Source organism: Phalaenopsis equestris, unplaced genomic scaffold, assembly GCF_001263595.1.
Source record: "Phalaenopsis equestris unplaced genomic scaffold, ASM126359v1 Scaffold000022, whole genome shotgun sequence".
NCBI lineage: Eukaryota > Viridiplantae > Streptophyta > Magnoliopsida > Asparagales > Orchidaceae > Phalaenopsis > Phalaenopsis equestris.
The window spans coordinates 686926-705835 of record NW_018164464.1 but is presented as its reverse complement, the minus strand read 5'-3'; the positions used below and the strand labels follow the sequence as shown (position 1 = coordinate 705835).

At 37.3% G+C, this 18910-nt stretch overlaps 1 protein-coding gene across 2 annotated transcripts in view; it reads left to right on the top strand.

Annotated features, from left to right (window-relative positions):
* The first annotated feature begins 1147 nt into the window (after nt 1–1147).
* The window catches only part of LOC110018408 (ferric reduction oxidase 6-like), a 22475-nt gene continuing 4712 nt past the window's right edge, over nt 1148–18910 (top strand). The window contains exons 1-8 of one of the 2 annotated variants that reach the window (XM_020715717.1): nt 1148–1389; nt 1660–2046; nt 2139–2229; nt 2377–2574; nt 10817–11051; nt 16833–17160; nt 17601–17871; nt 18255–18510. In XM_020715717.1, the coding sequence (XP_020571376.1) occupies nt 1815–2046; nt 2139–2229; nt 2377–2574; nt 10817–11051; nt 16833–17160; nt 17601–17871; nt 18255–18510 (1611 nt within the window). In that variant the 5' untranslated portion in view covers nt 1148–1389; nt 1660–1814. Of the gene's footprint in view, nt 2047–2138; nt 2230–2376; nt 2575–10816; nt 11052–16832; nt 17161–17600; nt 17872–18254; nt 18511–18910 lie in introns of both variants that reach the window. The other variant, XM_020715716.1, reaches the window with a different exon arrangement.

Here is an 18910-nt window from a genome sequence, read left to right as displayed (position 1 = left end):
ATCAGATAGAGCCATAACATTTTATGTTGGTAAACTATAACGTCTAATGCATGCAATCTTTTAACTGTTGGACGTGTGTACAACTACATGTGTTCCATCAATTACCCTAATACAATCTTAAGTCATTCATATAACATATTAGAGCTGTTGATGAAGGGGGTTAATATTGGTCATACACTCACGTGTTGGAGGAAGTTATTCATCAAAAGACCAACACACCCTCTCTTAAAGGCTATAAATAAGTATTTTTCTTCACTTGACAAGAGTAGGGGAAGAGAAGAAATTATAGAGCTTGTTTTGGTCTCAAGACCCAATGATAACTTATAGTCTACATTGACGCCAATTACCGTCGACGACCGCAAACTGTCATTGACCACCTTTGGTCGTACATGCTCATTGCTCCAATGACCCCAACTTGCTACCATCGTATCCCAAATGCAATCCTAAAGTATAACAACCATATTAAAGATCTCGGGATAACTTGCGACATCTGTAGCTATCAACCACCATCATCGCCTGCTACTGTCAAATAAGGTGATTGTTCCTAATAGCTACGTTGTTTTGAACACTATATAACGATAAATGTTGTATATGTTGTAAAGTATTAATCTTGTTCTCGCATTTTTTAGAAAGAGCGCCCCATTGTTCTTACACATCTATTATGGATTAATATGATTAAGAGCCCGTGATTATTCACTTTTAGAAAATTTTCACAAAAAAAAACTCACACTATATTTTCTTGCTACTTTTCTATCTATTATCGCTCTAAAGCTATAAATTTTCGGCATGGAGCACACACATATGTTAATAACTTAATTATATTTATTTCTATGCCATGAATCTTCTGGATTTACATATCTAATATTTATACTTTTATATTTATATTTATTATATTTTTGTGCCATAAAATTTTAAATGAAAAAATATATTTTGATTTTAAAAAATAATTTTATATGATGCTAACACATCTGATAAAAACGTAGACATTAATATATAAAAATTTCGTGATGTGTAATAATTATATAATTTTAACAAATCTATAAAATTCATATATATATTGAAATTAGTAAATTGCCGGGTATGTATGTAATTTTAAGTTAAACATGCGAATCTCTCTTCCATCCAGATCATTATATGAGTACGACCGCACTCACCGCATTCACGACTTCCAGCACCTTCAATTCGATGACAACCTCCTCCTTATCTTCTTGAATGCTCTCCTGGACTGTCTTCTTCCAACAGTCTTCAATGCTGCAATTGCTGCGTCGCTGTTATCGCTTCTCTTCTTTTCTACTCCAATCGGGTCAGCGTCATATGGAACCCAGACTTCAAACCAGTCCAGCAATGGCCGCCACTTAAATTTGGACGAAAAGAATTATTTGGAAAAGAGTGAACTCTAATCCTTCCTTGTTTTTATATGTTTTATTCTCTCATTTTATGTGGCGTAAGCTTTTTGTTATCTATATACAATTAATCAGGTAGAATGCGTGATGGGCATTTATAGCAGACTATCTTATTAGCATCCTTCTAGTTTCATCTATCTTCATTCCCTTTTTATTATTCTTTTTCTTAAAATTGAGTCGATTTTAGAGTTTTATTTGCTCTTCTCTGTAATTTGTTCTCCCTCTTATTTTTCACGCTTTTGTGTTCGGTTATGAGAGCCTCAAACGTCTTACTCGATGGATGAGATGATTGGGAGTGCGATCATGGGATCCGTCTGTCTGCATATAAAAGGAACGATTATGGTAATGTTCTAGTATGACTGTTGAGGAAACCAATTGCCACTGGTAGAATTAGGTCAACTTGGCTCCTACATGGCTGATCTCTCAGCTTCGGCGCCCCTTCTAAGGGAAAGAAAATTGGAGTTCGGGTACTCCAAGAACAGGGCTATTCTCCAAACTCTGGCAAAATTTGTGATTAAATCCTTGATGTGGGTGATCTTCGTTGTCTGGGTTGCTGCAATATTTTTCTTCCCGACAGAGTTTGTGCAAAAATTATATTCAAAATGGATTAAATCTACTCGAGGATCTTTTTTCGGGGTCACAGGTTGGAATTGTTTTCTGCTCTAATAATCAAATTTTTTTCACCTGAGAGGAACTTTTACTTGGTTTATTGTTTATATTTGTACGAATTTGCAGGAAGTATATTCCTTGGATTCAGTGCTCCGATTCTCGTCATTGCAATCCTGGCATTTATATATGTAGCTGCCTTCTCTGGAGAGAAAATTGAGTACGAAGCTTTCTGACAACGCAGTAATAAATAAATAAATAAATCTCATGTCAATTAATTTGTTCTGATGTATTTAAGTGGTAATAGGAAGATGAATTAAGCGATTCCGATGAACTGTTTTGTTCATGAATTTTACTTGTCTGACAGGAGGAACAATTATAAGTTTCCACGGTATCGTTTGTGGACATTTCCTGTTCTTGTGGATGGACCCTTTGGTGTTGTCTCTGCTGCAGAGCTGATTGGAATAGTTCTATTTGCTGCATATGTTTTTTGGTCTCTTGCTGCATATATAGTCCAAAGCCAGGGAATGATTGAGGGATCTTCAATAACATTGAAAGAAAAAAGGTAGAGTAGCCTCATTACTTTTCTTTGATTGAAGCTGATTAACCTTCACTCATTTTCTAAAGTTGAAGTGCGTGTTTCTTATTTTCATGTGAATGTGATGCAGAACATCATAGATTTTGAGACATCTTAGTGCAGATCTTGAAGGAGATGCCAAAAAACAGACACGAAAATCAAATGGTAGTCCAAAAACTATAATTTGGGAAAATTTTTATTTATAAAAAAAGTGTATTTTAATTTTGAAAAAAAATGAGACCGACTAGATTTCATTTGCCCAATAATTTGTATGATCGTGCCCGATACCACAAATGATACACCTTCTCGAAAGATAAATGTACCCCGCGACGGTGGACCCAATCATACAAACTACGAGATTTGTGACATCCATTTGGTCTGCGAACCTTTTATATGTGACCGACAAATTCTCCTATTTAATACAAAGATTAAATGAGGTTTATTTTACCTGGGTTCCAAGTTCCCTATAGAGGCAAGCCCGTATAGTTAATTACATCCCAAGTGAGAAAACTCTCGATAATGATCAGTGGTTCTAATCTTCAAGAATTTAAGGTTCAGGTTTTCAAGGTAGGACGTGAAAAAAACAAGTGGGAGTGACTCAAGTGTGAACAATCCTTTCAGGAGTCCAAAGGAAGTAAAGGGTGGAGGATGTCACAGATTCTAAAGGGAATCCTCAGTGGCCTCCAAAACTATCCTACTGTGTGACTGTGTTTTAGAGAAATATTTTAAATTCTAAGGGGAATCCTCAGTGACCTCCCAAACTTTCCTACTGTGTGACTGTGTTTTAGAGAAATATTTTATCTGAATATTAAATCACATCAATTTTATTAGTTAGGGTTTACACTTGCATAATAACTAGTTATGCAAATAGCCCGCGAAGATAAGATGTTTTACGTCATTCTGTATGACAACCTTGGAACCTAAGACGAGTTAGGACTTACGCTGCACAACATGGTTGTGCAGGGCCTAAAAGAGGGTGAGGTTTTACGTCGCTCTAGGCGAGCTACCTCAAAGTCCTATAGGTTGTTTAAACTATGTAGACTCATTCTGCTGTTGTAGAATGACGGCCGCCTCCACTCGCTCCAAACTCCTTGTCCGCGAAGTTGCTCCGAGTTCCTCGTCGTAGTAACAGTCCTAAAGTCTAAAGTTCAAACAGTTTTACCATGTGTGTTTTAATGTCTCAGTTTGGTTGTCATTGAGGGGGTTCAAGTTGATTAGAGCGACACCGGTTAGGATCTCACGGTTCCCTCGTTCCGATATCACTATTTCTATTTGAACTTACTTAGTTTAAACGAGTTGTGAAACTCATTTAAACCGGGGAGATCTCGTTAGCAACCGTGGGTTACCTCCTCCGAAGGACTCCCGTAAGTTCGAAAGAACGTGTTATGTTTTGTTTTTTTTATTTTGAAAAATCGTTTTGTTTTGAAAGTAAGATTGTATTCAGTATCTGCATAATGTGTTAGAGTAAGAGTAATTGCAATAAAAAAATAACAACAAATAAAATGTATCTGCGTACGTGGCGTATCTGCTGCTGCTATTCCTGTTGCATATTGTTATTGCATGTTTAACTCACAAAGTACAACGTAATTTGCAAGGAATTTAAATAAATTGCAGTGAAAAGAAGAAAACAGTAAACAGTAGAATAAGTTGTAGAAACAACTAGGAATTCCAAAAGGGGTGATCCTAAGGTCTCCTACAACTCCTTACTGCAACTAGCGAGCTAGTATGGTGATCCTACGATCTCCTACAGCTCCGGTAAGCAACTAGCAAATGTGTACGGTGATCCTACGACTCCGGATAGCAGCTAAGAATTTCGAATAACGCCTACATGAGTTCCTATGAACCCAAACAGCAATGGGCAGCACCTATGCGACTTCCTACAAATCCGAACTGAGGTGGGCAGCAACTAGATGACTTCCAAATGAACCCAAATCGTGGTGGGCAGCAACTAGACGACTTCCAAACGAACCCAAATTGTGGTGGGCAGCAACTAGACGGTTCCTATGACACTGGGGAGCAAATAGAAGCATTGGACAACGGTCCTATAGCTCTTACAGCTCGGGGCAGCAATTAGAAGCGTTGGACAGTGATCTTACAGCTTCCTACGACACTGGGCAGCAACTAGAAGCATTGGACAACACCCTACAGCGCTTCCTACGACACTGGGCAGCAACTAGCACTCCAAATCATTAATTTCAGCACATCGCAGCACTCCAAATCATTAATTTCAGAACCTCGCAGCACTCCTACAACACTCTATAGTGATTGAAACCTCAAACAACATTTAAATGGAACACAAAATCCTCAAAAACAATGATAAACCAGTCCCCAAATGATGGGTTTAGTTCCACCAAAATAGCGATTAAAATAGTCCCCAAATGAGGGGTTTAATTCCGCCAAAACAGCGATTAAAACATCCCCCAAATGATGAGTTGAATTCCTCCAAAACAGTGATTAAAATTGTCCCCAAATGATGGGTTTAGTTCCACCAAAACAACGATTAAAACAGTCCCCAAATGATGGGTTTAGTTCCACCAAAATAGCGATTAAAATAGTCCCCAAATGAGGGGTTTAATTCCGCCAAAACAGCGATTAAAACATCCCCCAAATGATGAGTTGAATTCCTCCAAAACAGTGATTAAAATTGTAGTAAAACAACCCCCCCTCTCCCGGATGATCAGAGGTGACATGCAACTTCCTACCCAAAATTGCAGTAAGTTTTATATGGTATGAAAGATTCGCATGGCATGAATGCAATGGGCAGAGTTTATATGTGAGATATGTAAATATACGTTTGAATTGAGTGGAATGTTTTCCTCAATTCCCAAATCAGCCTAGATAAGTCAGTTCACAAGAAACCCTTATATTGCATGAATAACTTCCACCCTCTTCCACCAATCAAAAGCAGAGGACCCTTAGATCTTTGCAAAAGTAAGAAGAAAAGCATGTAAACTTCAGATTTCCCCCCCTGTGTAGCTGCTATCAGTAGTTGTAGTATCTAAGGAGAATGAGTCACATGGTTCCTACTCCAAACACTGAAGTATTCTAAATGCGTCTAGGGCAAGTTCTGCAAATTTAACCCAATTATAACAATAGCTATTCAAGATTAAGATTGCATCACATAGAACTAACATTTCCGTAAAAAGCAGCAGGTAGAGAATATGAATGCATGTGTATAATTCTTCCTTGACTAAAGAAAATAAACTGAATTGTAAGCATATGAGTGCAAGAGTTTCAGCCTTCCTGTTGAATTCTAATCCAGAGAGAACAGTAACCAACTTTAATTTTATTCTTCTTCAAAATTAAAGGATTGTATTCTTCTTTTACCTTCAATAGATTTAAAAGTTTTGATTAAGGTATCTATGTGAAAGAAAACAAAGTTTAAAGCGAGAAGTTTGGACCTGTACCGAAGAATTAGATCACACAGTAACAGAAGCCTCTCCTGTATGAAGAAGAGGGAGTTCGGGCAGACTCTTTTGTTCGCAGAAGAGGAGCTGGGGCCGAACAGGGGAGGAAGAAGGCGAGCGGGAAGCTTTCTGCGATGAGGGAGCCGATCAGGGTATGATCGAACGAATCCAAGGAGGAGAGGAAGGAGGCGAGCCTTCTTATTCGCAGAGGCGAAGGCGTCAAGCGGAGGAACGGGTAGGAGCAGGCGAAGGCGTCAAGCGGGTAGGAGCAGACGAAGGCGTCGAGCGAGAGGCGGGATCGAGCGGAGATGGCTTCGGTGCGGGAGACGGGGATCGAGCGGCTCTTCTATCGCGTTCGAGAGGGAGGAGCAGGCAATCGTGCGGGAGACGGATTGAGCGGCTCTTCTGTCGTGCACAAGAGGGAGGAGCAGGCGAGTGCGATCAGGGAGGCGAGGATCTCTGTCGAGCGAGATCGAGCAGAAGCAGGAGGAGCAGGCGTTCTGGAAAGGCAGAGGAGGAAGGCCAGGAACAGGCAATCGTGCGGGAGACGGATTGAGCAGCTCTTCTGTCGTGCACAAGAGGGAGGAGCAGGCGAGTGCGATCAGGGAGGCGAGGATCTCTGTCGAGCGAGATCGAGCAGAAGCAGGAGGAGCAGGCGTTCTGGAAAGGCAGAGGAGGAAGGCCAGGCGAGAGCCTCGAGCGGGAGAAAGAAATAGGCAGCGGGATCAATAGCCGTTACTGGCAGGCGGGGAAATTAATGAATTCCAAATACAGGGGGAGGTTAAATAAAAACAATAAGACCTGTGATTATATTCAATTAAGACAAATTTAAATAATTTATTTGAATTTTGAAATTTGAATTTCAAATTCAGGTGAGCTGGTGCCTAGCCTGTGTTCAGCCCGAGTCCAACCTGAATCGAACCCGAGTCGAACCTGAGCTGAGCCCGGGCCCGCACACTGCTAAAAAGGTGCATCAATATCCGTGCTAGACGCTCGTGCGCGAAACTATAGAGATATGGGTGGCATTTCTAGCTAAACGGACACGTCGGTGCAGTCCGTTTCGTCATCCGAGGTCGTCCGGACGAGTTTGCCGGCGGACGAGTCAATTTAAGTCAAAATTGTGTGGGGTGCGATGCGTGCGTAAAATGCGGCGTTATCGAGCTTTCGGGTCGCAAAAGGGGTTCCCTAAGGGCTGCTCCTATTAATGTAGGAACTCGACTCGAGTTTCATGTGTCGATACTAATCAACTCAACAGAATGTCGAGGATTTGGGACCGCCCATGCGAAACTCGAAACTCGAGGTCTCCACAAAATGGGTCAAGAAGTGGTTCGAAATTCTATGAGAGGTGTGTTCCGTACTAGTCCTCTATGAGGGTCAAACAGGGGAAGCCTAAAGCTAGACCCTAGGCTCTAAGGAGAGAAGGCTCTAAGGAGAGACAAAAAAGAACCTCATCCAGAAATGAGGTCAACACTGGCCCACCCATTTTCTGCAACGAGCCCACCCACCTGCTTCTTTGCTACTACCCAATCGGCCTTCCTTCCACCGCAACACCCCCTACAACTACTAAGACAGCACCCCATAACCCCTGCACCTGATTTCCAAATGTTGTCAGAACCAGTTCCAACTCTTGCACTCTCCCAACCACCTCTAAACCGACACCTACCTGCTGCCCTGCTGCTGGCCACCACCTTCAGCTCTATTTTAGGGTGTCTTTTTGGTTGATTTTGCTATTTCCTAAGTGTCAAAAGTCCTTGTTTGCAATTCTATTAGATTTCAACAATAATATTTCTATTTTTATTATGATTTGAGTATCTTCTTCGAGTATCACTTTTGAATCCAAATGCTAGAATTTTAGGACTTGATATAGTATTGAAAGTGCAATCCATAGCTACAGCAAATTTAGACATTTGCTACAATACTTGAAACACAATCCTTAGCTTTGTGGTAATCCTAGAATAAAAAAGTTTGGCCTGCAATTCATGGTTATCAAAAACGGAAAACATATTGTAACAATGGTGTAATTCAGGCCCAAGAAGAAAACTTATGGTGAGCAATTCATGCTCTAAGAAAATCCAATAAAATGGTTACCATTAATCATCCAGGTTGTAGTCGTAGGATTCAATGAAACAATAACCGATAATGAAATAAACAAATTAAACCATAGTCCAAGTAAAAAAAAAAGACTATGAAGCCAATAACAAGACTAATCAACAAAAAATCACAGATGCTTGACAAAGCCAACAACAAGTAGCCAAGGTAAGCCCGATATAGAATAGTTGGAGTGGAAAAAATTGAAATCTGAGAATGTAGATGCCTCAATAGAGGGCTGAATCTATAAATAGTGATTGAATAATAAAAGAGTGGCCAAATTATAGAATAGTGAGCATAAAAAAAATTAAAAAAAAAATATTTAACCCAACAAAATGAGCATAAAAATTTAAAAACACAACATATTCTCTAAAGTGATTATGATCATATGTATGCTTCAAATGAACTACAAATGAAATTAAACAAAAGCTATAAAAAAATAATAATTAAAAAAAGACTAAAGTAAACCAAAATAAAAACTTGGCTCAGATCATTAGATTGTCCAATTCAACACACATAATTTGCTTTTTTTTTTAACCTTATAAACTGTAAGATTTTCGTCATTTTGTATAAAATTTTGTTTAATATTGCAAGCCTTAAGGCCCTTGTGAGTGCCACCTACAAGTTTGTAGTGCCTCCTCCCCTTTCCTTGGGGTGCAACTAATTATAGCCAGTCCAAGTAGATGGATAAAATCCCAAAAAGCCTCCACCCTTTCTCATTTACCATAGAAGATACACACGTCCACATGCTTCTATTTCATCATGATTCTTAGGGAGCTTTTGATGCCCCTGAATTTCTACCTTAGCTCGAGCTAGAGGTGCTTTGCTATCTTAAGTTTACCTTGTTTACTTAGTTTAATTTTATGATGCTTAGGGAGCTTCCTCTACTATTATTTGGGAAGATATCACATTTTATTTCGTTATGAACCAATCACCATCTTTTCTACTAGCCAATAGCATGGGAGCCGCTTGGTATGGGTTTAAAGCCTTAATCAAACTGTTGTGGGAAAAACACTTTCTTTCCTCAATCTTGGCAAGAGAACAAACCACAAATCACAACAAAGAAGATGCAAACACAGGAACATAAGCAAACAAGAGGATTTACGTGGTTCGGTCATTCGGACCTACATCCACGGGAGGTAATCAACCAAATCCACTAAGATAATAGAGAAGAATTACAAGGCTTCTACACCATTGAGGAATAAGCTCCAGATCTCTCTCTCGACTCACCTCGACCCAAGATCTCACTGAGCTCCCATCTTACCACGATCTCTCTCTAATAACCTCGACCCTAGATCCCAAGATTCTCCCCTCAATCCTTAAAGCCTCTCCCTTTCTTCTCTACTTCCTCTTAATTCTCATTCCTTGCCTCCTTGGTTCCTTTCCCCTCAACCCTCCCCTACAAGCCACCCCTTCTATTTATAATAGAAGGGGCCTCCCCTTGTAGACCGGGTCTATCTAGCCTAATAATTGAGATTCATTACAACACAAACTATGATCCTTTTTAGGTTGGCTTGACTTGCTTCATTTAGTTTAGATCAATGAAAATTTTAACTTTCTTTTGAAAGCATAATTTTGAAGGCAAAATGGACTAGACTGTTTTCATATTTGTTATTCCTTTCAGAAATTCTTAGCTATTGAAAAATTTCTTATGCCCAGATCTATAAGCAGGTCTATTCAATACATTATGGAGTGATCCAAATTTCTAGAAACTTTAAATCAATATGGTTTGCTTTCATCTTCACTTTTTTGCTAACTAATTGATGTAAATCATAGCATGTTAATGCTAATAGAGAGAATTATTAAATTCCATTCCTTGTGATTCCTACTGCAATTAGTCATTAGATTTGAAGCGCTATTTCATTAACGTATTCTGCCCAATGATCCGTCTCCAACTTCATTCTTATGCCAGCCCTAAAAACCTCAAATTTTAAAGAGCAAATCATCTCACTTGAATATGAGCAACATTTGGATTCCCACAACCCCGCTCTACTGATTCAACGAGATCGAATCCTTATTGTTATCTAACTTAAGTGTAAGAGGTTTGAGTGGAGTTGACCTTTATTTTCTTAGGGCAACTCTTGTGTAATGTGTATTAATGGCCTCTAGTCATTATGCTTTTCAACTCTATGACCATTAAAGATCGAACCTGACATTAGGACCGCCAGTTACATTTGAAACTCAAAATTCAATGCATGAATACTTGCATTTAATCTATTCAGGCCTGATTTGCTTTGATTTGTGTATGGGTCGCTTGAGATTATTTCAATTCAATTTTAAAGCAAGTTAGCAGCTCAAAATATGATACAATATATATATATATATATTCCAATAGGTCTTGTTTTGCCCAACTCAAACTTTGCTTGAGTTGAAATCAAATTTTAATTTTAAACCGAGGTTAACTTGCTCAAACTCGCTTGATCTTTGACTTCCTTCCCTTTTTGAACTTTTTTTGAAGCAAGCAAACCCTTATTGAGGAGAAAGCTAAACTTTTCTTTAATGATAATTATAAGGGTGCAACATGCTATTTATCATTGAGTAGCCTTCCTGGGCGCCCTTCAATTTTCTTTGTTGTCTTTTAATCAGTTAACGTCCCTTCTTAGTGATGATCTTTTTGTAGAAAAATCAGAAATGCACAAGTTGATAGTTGCAAATTAGATGAAAGTGTTTTTGTCTAGCACTATTTTTTGCGAGTTCCTACTGAATATTGATGAAAATTAATATTTTAATTGCAGCGAGTTGATGCTAGAGATCATGGGGCTTCGTTTGGGCTTAATTGGATTGTTTTGCCTAGCATTTCTATTTCTTCCTGTTTCAAGAGGGTCGATTCTTCTCCGAATGACAGATATTCCATTTGAGCAAGCTACTAGATATCATGTCTGGCTGGGACATCTAACCATGGCTATTTTCACATTGCATGGGCTGTTTCTTATGATAGCGTGGGCAATGCAGGGACGACTGCTCGAACAAGTAAGTTTAACTTAATAGTTTAAGATTGCTAGAGCCATTTTGCACGGAAAATTTTTAGAATTAGTTCCGTTTGGTAAATTAGTCATTGAGTTTAATTTATTAGTTTAAGATTTTTATTTAACATGAAACACTTTCCACAATAGCTTCTTTAATTGGTGAGCTTTTTGTTGACACATGCCTTGTGGTTAATTTTTGTAGCAAATTAGTTGCTTTGGTAATTATCATTTTTTACAAAAAAAAAAAAGAAGAAGAAAAAAAACTTTGGATTAAGGCTTAGTTATTAGGTGGTCAATTTTTAGTTTTAGGTTAAAATACTTTTGGTTTTAATCCAAAAAAATTCAACACCCCTATCTTAGAGTGGATGATGAGAGAAATGATGACAAACTCAATGAAGATCTCATGATTCTATCATTCAGGTTATTGTAGACTCATTGTAGACTCTATTTAGCTTATGGAAGTAGTTAACCTAAAATGATCAAGAGATTTTTGTTGTATCATCCTTGAAGATTTAATAAGCTTGGAGTGAATGTTTGTTCATAATTTTAAGTTGATCTTAGTTAAAGAAGTCTGTGTCATATCCAATATATCCAATAATTTACAATTCAAGGGGTTGAACTATTGAAGAATATCAAGACTTTAGCCTTGATCGTATTTTATTTGTATTATTTTATGGTGAACCATGGAACATCCCTTTTTTAGTAACCGTAGGAGAGGAAATGAGGGAAACGAAGGAGGAGAAGAAGAATCGAACAACTGAGATGCAGAAGAGTGACAGGCGCAAATTTGGGCATCCCCGTAGCCGGAGGTAAGAACGTCGACAAACGTCTCTGTCAAGCAAGGAGGAGGAAGAGGGAGGCGGCGTCGACGAGCAGTTTCACTGCTGTGTTCAGCTATGGTCGAAGGAGTTGACGAAGGTGAATGTTGCAGCTCTGTAAGGAGAGAGCGGAAGCTTGAGTCCTCGTATGATTCAGGGCTTGCGTACAAAGAGGAAGATGGGAGAAGAAGGGCTGAGCTCGTGCAGTAGCTAAAGCCAGAGAAGCTTGTGTACAGAGGGACCTGAATCACGTCTGCGCGTGGCTCAGGGGTCGATCAAGGAAGGTAAGATAAAATTTATTCAAGTTATTTAATAATATATAAACTCACACACACACAGATATAAAATAACGGCTTGGCACAGGGTTATTTTTGTATTTTAAAAACAAAAAAAAAATTCCGCTTTTAATATTTTAAAAACAAAAGTGTTTTCCCATAAAATAAAAAATAGAAATAAAACAAATGACAGATAAGCAAACACTGTTTTTATGTTTGTTTTAATTTTTTTGTTTTCGAAAACAAAAAAATAAAAAACAAAAATTGATCCCAATCAGCCCCTTAGATATTTGATGCATTGCAAATCTCATTGACTCTGCTTCCTTATATCAGGACCAAGTATAAATATTTGGATTTATTTTGTAAGCATAGTGTAGAGAGAGTAAGATTTGAAATCATGATGTTATCATGATTTGTTTGGAACTTTATTATTTTTATGTCTTTTGTGGGGTTCAAATTTTATCTTATTCTGTCTTAGGATGTGAAGGATCTTGTATAAAAAGTGAGACTTATGATTCTGTTCTATAGGCAAAGCGGTTTGGCTCAATAGTGAGTATTTTGATTAGTTAGTTTAGAAATAAAGTTTGTGAAGTGCAGAATAATGACATGCTTCTCTAGTGGAGCAAAATTCAAAGTTCATTTTATTTTTAGTTTTGCTTAGCATTTTTGAAATCTTGATTCGAGTATCTAGCTCACTTGTCTAAGCATATGTGGATATATTGATTTTGGCGCTGTAATGAGTTTTTTGGTGCGCTTGTAAATTTGTGTTAATTTTAGGTGATGTATTTGCATTATTTTTAGTGCACTCGCATGTTTTTCTTTGCATTTACATAGCGTACTTGTAAGTTTTTTGGTGCATTTACATGGTATACTTCAATGTCCTTTTAATGCATTTATATGATGCGTTTGCTTGCTTATCACTTCCTTACAAGATTCACTTGCACGCTTTTCAAGATATTGTAATTAAATTTGAAAGCTATTTCATACTTTATGCACGTGACTTCAAATCATCTGTATTTTATTGTTTGCATGTTTATTTGCAAACTTTTCATTTTAAACTTCTTAAAGGCTGCCTTTTGTTTGCTTACACATGCATTTTCCAAAAAACGGCAGTGCTTTCCACGGGCTATAAGCTTATTATGTATTCAAAGCAAGATTGGCTTGCTTACATTTGATCAGCATGAATATTTTGATAGATCGCAAGGTTATTACTTTGCCTTTAAACAACAACTCTCGGTCATTTTCATGTGTTATTGTAGTTCATGTTTTTGATAGTTCTGAGTAGTCAGTAAGGAGGGCTATAAAGTTACCCATAAGTCTACTCTCAAATTCATTCTTTTTTCAATATTGACGTCATATTTTTCATTTTAAAATTTATTTACTTCTTGTTTTTTTGTTTTTCTTTTAGTCACATTATGTACACTAAAGGAAATTTTTATTTAATTCTATTTGAATCTTCGTCAGTGTAAGTATTGACAGCCTCCTAACTTCTTGCCCACAAAAGGGGATTTGCGGGGAATGTGGGCTTACCTGCAGCTATATGCAAACCGTGTATGGGTGTTGTAAACTATGACCAAGGATCTTCTATCTCAGAACGCTAAACACAAATTTGTTTGCCATGTCAAGAAAAATAATTATGAATACTTGATTTTTGGCGGTCCAAAGTCTTCTTCCTCATAACCCCAAAAAAAAGGTGTATGGATTTGTCACCTGCATGCGAAAATCTATAAAATTATTATGATCTTTTCTCCAAGTTGAGAAAGACATGTATGGTTACTTAAGCATTGTGATGAGTTCACTTAGCATATACACTTGCTCATAAGTCGACGACAAAGTTAATTAAATGACGAGTTTTCTGGAGCGACGTTAGTTCAATACATACTTTATTTTCCTCTTTTCTTTTTTTTTTATTTTATTTTAGCTTTATGGAGAAATTAAGGGCCAGGTTTTTATTTTTTTATTTTAGCTTTATGGAGAAATTAAGGGCCAGGGAGATGGACGGGTAGGGTATAGGAATGAAAATCTTCGGCTAGATGTTAGATTTGGAACTCTACAAGGAGTTATGCTAGGAAGCTTTAGCATGTGAGTGGATGGTTGATGACTAAAAGAGTTAGCTCATCGGTGAAGTTAATGGAGTTGACGTTGAGGGGCGAGGAGATGATTTAGGATCGAGCTCAAGCGGTAAGATGGCTGTGGGTTATGGAAGAAGAGGAATGTGGCGATCTGTGAGGCCAGGTGGCAGGAAAAGCTTGAACCAGAGAGAGAGAGAGAGAGAGAGAGAGAGAGTAAATTCGATGGGTTTCAGAAAGGATTGGCAGCCACAGCGAGGAGCGACTTGGCCAAAGACCGGTGTGTGTATATAGGCAAGAGATGATAGATTGAGTATGGGCGACATGTGAAGGTGAGTGTAGTTAAGAAGGACGAAGATGAAGGGAGGTCCTAACATTATACATGGTAGCTATATGCTTGGGCGGTGAGATGTGTTTGGGTCAGCGGAGGAGAAGATAGGGCTACCCTTTTCCACCTTATCCAGCTCAACCATAAGGACATAGAGCTACCCCTTTTCCTCTAGAGGATTATATTAGAAACCTAGATACCTTGATGTGGAGGGAAATCCATATTTACCTCACTATTGGATCAAGAGGCCTTTTACTTGATATTACTAAGGTGCCATCTTGAGATCTAGACTGTTCTATGTTTTCCTCTGTCAAGGTTTAATTTCTGACTTTTAATGGTTGTTTGGATCTACAAATATTTTATTATGGACCATTTTTTTGGCTTGATGAGTTTATTTAGTAATTGACAAGTTTGATTTTTCTTGTATGAATGTAATTGTATATGCCAATATCTTTTTGGTCAATACAAAGCAACAACTTCATTGACTATACGAGCTCCTTTCGAGAACCGGAATGAAATGCAGTAATTTCTCAAGTAAATGTATCTTACCTTTCATGTTTAGCTGTTTGATGAATTGGCCACTCTAAATCAATGCTTAATGATGTGAAATTGATTATAAGACTTATTTTTATGAATAAATTGTCCAATGTTACATTTTGAGAATTATAGAGCTATTATTTTAAGATTTCATTCAGATTTCATCCTAGATTGGTTAGAAGATGTGCTTCGAGAGGATTATATTCTAGAGGATGCGTTAAAGCGAGTGCTGAAACTTGAGCACTATCTTCACCCACGTACTTAAAGAAGTTTTCCTCGCTTCATCTAGAGTTGTGTGCTACCAAATCTGCTCAAAATGCCTCTTCAACTTCTAAGGGAAAAATGGATCTCGTATGTTTCAGTTAAGATTATGGAGAATAAAAAAGAAGACAGACCATTGCCATTTTCTCACAGTAAGACTTCCATAACTTGGACTCACTGAAAGACTTCTATTCTCGGTGTGACTAAGTGATTGTTGGTCACCTGTATTAATTGGGTATCACGTATAGAATAAGTTTTATTTTATTTTATTTTATTTTATTTTAGTGTTTGGTTAGATGAAAATGGAATGCAATGTATAGTTTTATGAATTCAAAACTCACATTTTATTTCAATTTTGATGAATTGAAAGTTAATTGATTCAATTGAATTCTAAATACGTCATATGAAAGGTTGCTGTAGCCACTGCCCTTCACTGTTGCCCATCACCCACCACTGACACTACAACTTGCCATCGGCCGGTCACCACCACCGTCCCTGTTGTGAAATTTAGGGCGAAGAAAACACAGGAATAGACACACAACCAGAAGAAGAACACAGAGATTTAACGATGTTCGACAAAGATGCCTACATCCTCGGGAGCAGAGTGACAAATTTCACTATTTCAGAGGGGGAGTTCAGTTACATACCCAAGGGTTACACATATATATAGACATAAAAAACCCATAGATAAATTGCCAACACGCCCTCGCTCTCCCCAACCCACTAATCAAAGAGACACCTCTTCACATGAAGAGACACACCTCTTCATTCTAGAAGACACACCTCTCCAATTTCAAGATACTCCAAATTCCTGACATATGAGCCATACCTAATAGTCCCTTGTTCGCCAATACTGCACATCACAGGTGTTTGCCTCCGAGTTTTATAATTATCTCATTTTATTTCAAACCAAACATAAAACGCTATCTCCTATATTTATGGTACACTAAACCAAATAAATCAAAAACATTCAAAGTATTCTACATTTCAATTATTCTGCATTTCTGAAACAAAACGCCCACAATTATGCTCTCTTAGAATTACTCTATTAATGCTGCTTTTTATATAGGACTCTTAACTTGGCAAGTTCTCCTGTTAATTGTTAGTTGAGAAGGCACTACGAAAGACAACATACACGTGAATGATGAACAGCTGGAAATGAGGAATCGTTAGTAGAATGACGAAAAAGAAGTATTTCTAATGAAGATGGATGTACATAAATTTCAGGGCGACAACCATTGCCATAATTGACTTCAGAGCATGACCACTAATGCATGAAAATGTATATTTTACTTTTTAAAAGTTAAAATGGTGCTACTTTTTATGTGATATGAAAGATTTGGGTGCTATAAATGTAAAGTTAAAGTTTAGGTTGGGTGGTATGTATGTAAATGCCCCAAAAATAGGCTCTTCCAAACGATATTAAATAGCAGTGGACATCATGTTTTTGAATCATATTCTGTATTATTCCAATGAAATGCATTATTTATGTTACAGATTCTAAACTGGAGAGACATTGGTATTGCCAATCTTCCAGGGGTTATTAGCCTATCTGCTGGCTTGTTGATGTGGGTGACATCTCTTCATCCTGTAAGGCGGGCTTACTTCGAAGTTTTCTTCTACACTCATCAGCTGTACGTGATCTTTGTCGTCTTCTTAGCTCTACATGTTGGAGATTTCATATTCAGTTTCGCAGCTGGGGCAATTTTCCTTTTTATTCTCGATCGCTTCCTGAGGTTCTGCCAATCACGTACAACCGTTGATGTAGTTTCAGCTGCTTGCCGGCCATGCGGGACTTTAGAGTTGGTCCTCTCCAAGCCACCGAGTATATTTGTTGATTTTTTTCTGTTGTTTTGTTGGATTTCTTCTGTATTTTTCTAGTCTCCGCAACCTACACCTTAGATTTCAATTTTTTATAATTATAGGGCATTTACATCTTTAGCAGACAATACTAATGAATTTACATATCTCACACCTAAACTTTCATATTTACACACATAGCACTCAAATTATTAATATCACATAAAAAATAACACTGCTACCACTTTTTAAAAGCGAAGTACACCTTTTCATGAATATTGGTTTAAAGCACCAAAGGTATGTAAATATGTAAGTTTATATGTGAGATAAGTAAATACATAACTATTGTATGCTATGTATGTAAATTTCCCTATTTTTAATCATATGACTGGTTAACACAAGATGAGAAATGCTGCCCGAATAGTAAGTCCGTTATTTTCATACATTTTTTCACTACCATTGTAGGACTCCATTATAATGCTCTGAGTTTCGTCTTCCTTCAAGTTCGAGAATTGTCATGGCTGCAATGGCACCCCTTCAGTGTTTCCTCGAGTCCTTTGGACGGCAAACACCATTTGTCAATTCTTATAAAAGTACTCGGCGAATGGACTTGTAAGTTGAGGGACATCATCACTACAGTCTCAGAGCACCCTCAAAATAATTTAGAGTCTCAAGTTAAGCTGATAACAGCCTCTGTTGAAGGGCCATATGGGCATGAAGTACCATATCACTTGATGTGAGTATACTTATTGACCTCTTATAATAAAAAAGAAAGATTTACATACATACCACTCATTTCTTATGTATTTACTTATCTAACACTGAACTTCAATTTTTACATGCCACCTTCCTTGTGCATGAAAAAGTGTATTTCACTTTTTAGAAGTTAAAGTAGTGGCATTTTTTATGTGAGATGAAAGATTTGGGTGGTATAAATGTAAAAATGAGAGTTTAGGTGTGAGATATGTAAATACATGATGATTGGGTGATATGTATGTAAATGTCCCTAATATAAATAGTAGTTCTCTTTAAGCATTACACTATTTATATAAAACATTTGATCATAGAAGTAATTGTTTACAAAATTACCAAAATTTTTGGTTTTTTCTTCTGTTTTAGGTATGAAAATCTTCTTCTCATTGCTGGAGGCATTGGAATTTCACCTTTTTTCGCTATCTTGAGTGATATTCTGCATCTGTCTAACGAGGGAAAACCCTACTTGCCGAAGAACATTTTGGTTATTTGGGCTGTCAAAAAAACTGCGGAGCTCTCACTTCTTTCAACAATTGATGTACAATCCATTTGTCCATCTTTCTCTGAAAGGTTGCATCTTGAAATACAAACTTACGTGACTCAAGAATCAGAACCTCCATTGGTATGTATACTTTATGTATAATTAGGGCCAGTTTAGCATCACTTTTATTTTCTATTCTTTTGTTATTTTTTATTTTGTTTTGAAAACATGTTTGATTCGTATAGTGGCCATTTTAGAACATTTTTATTTTTTATTTTTTCCTTTTATTTTGTTTTATTTATGTTTTGATTTGAAATAAAACATGTTTATTTTCAAAAACACTCGCAACAAATTTAACTAAAAATTATTTGGAGTGTTTTAGAAAACATATTAATTTATTTTTAGAAAAAAAACATTAAACAAACATGTATTTAAAACAAAAGAAAAATAAAAAAAAACAAAATTGATTCCAAAGAAGCCCATAGACTATGGGCTGTCAATTTGGCTCGTTGTTCGCGAACAGCTCGTGTTCGGCTCGTTC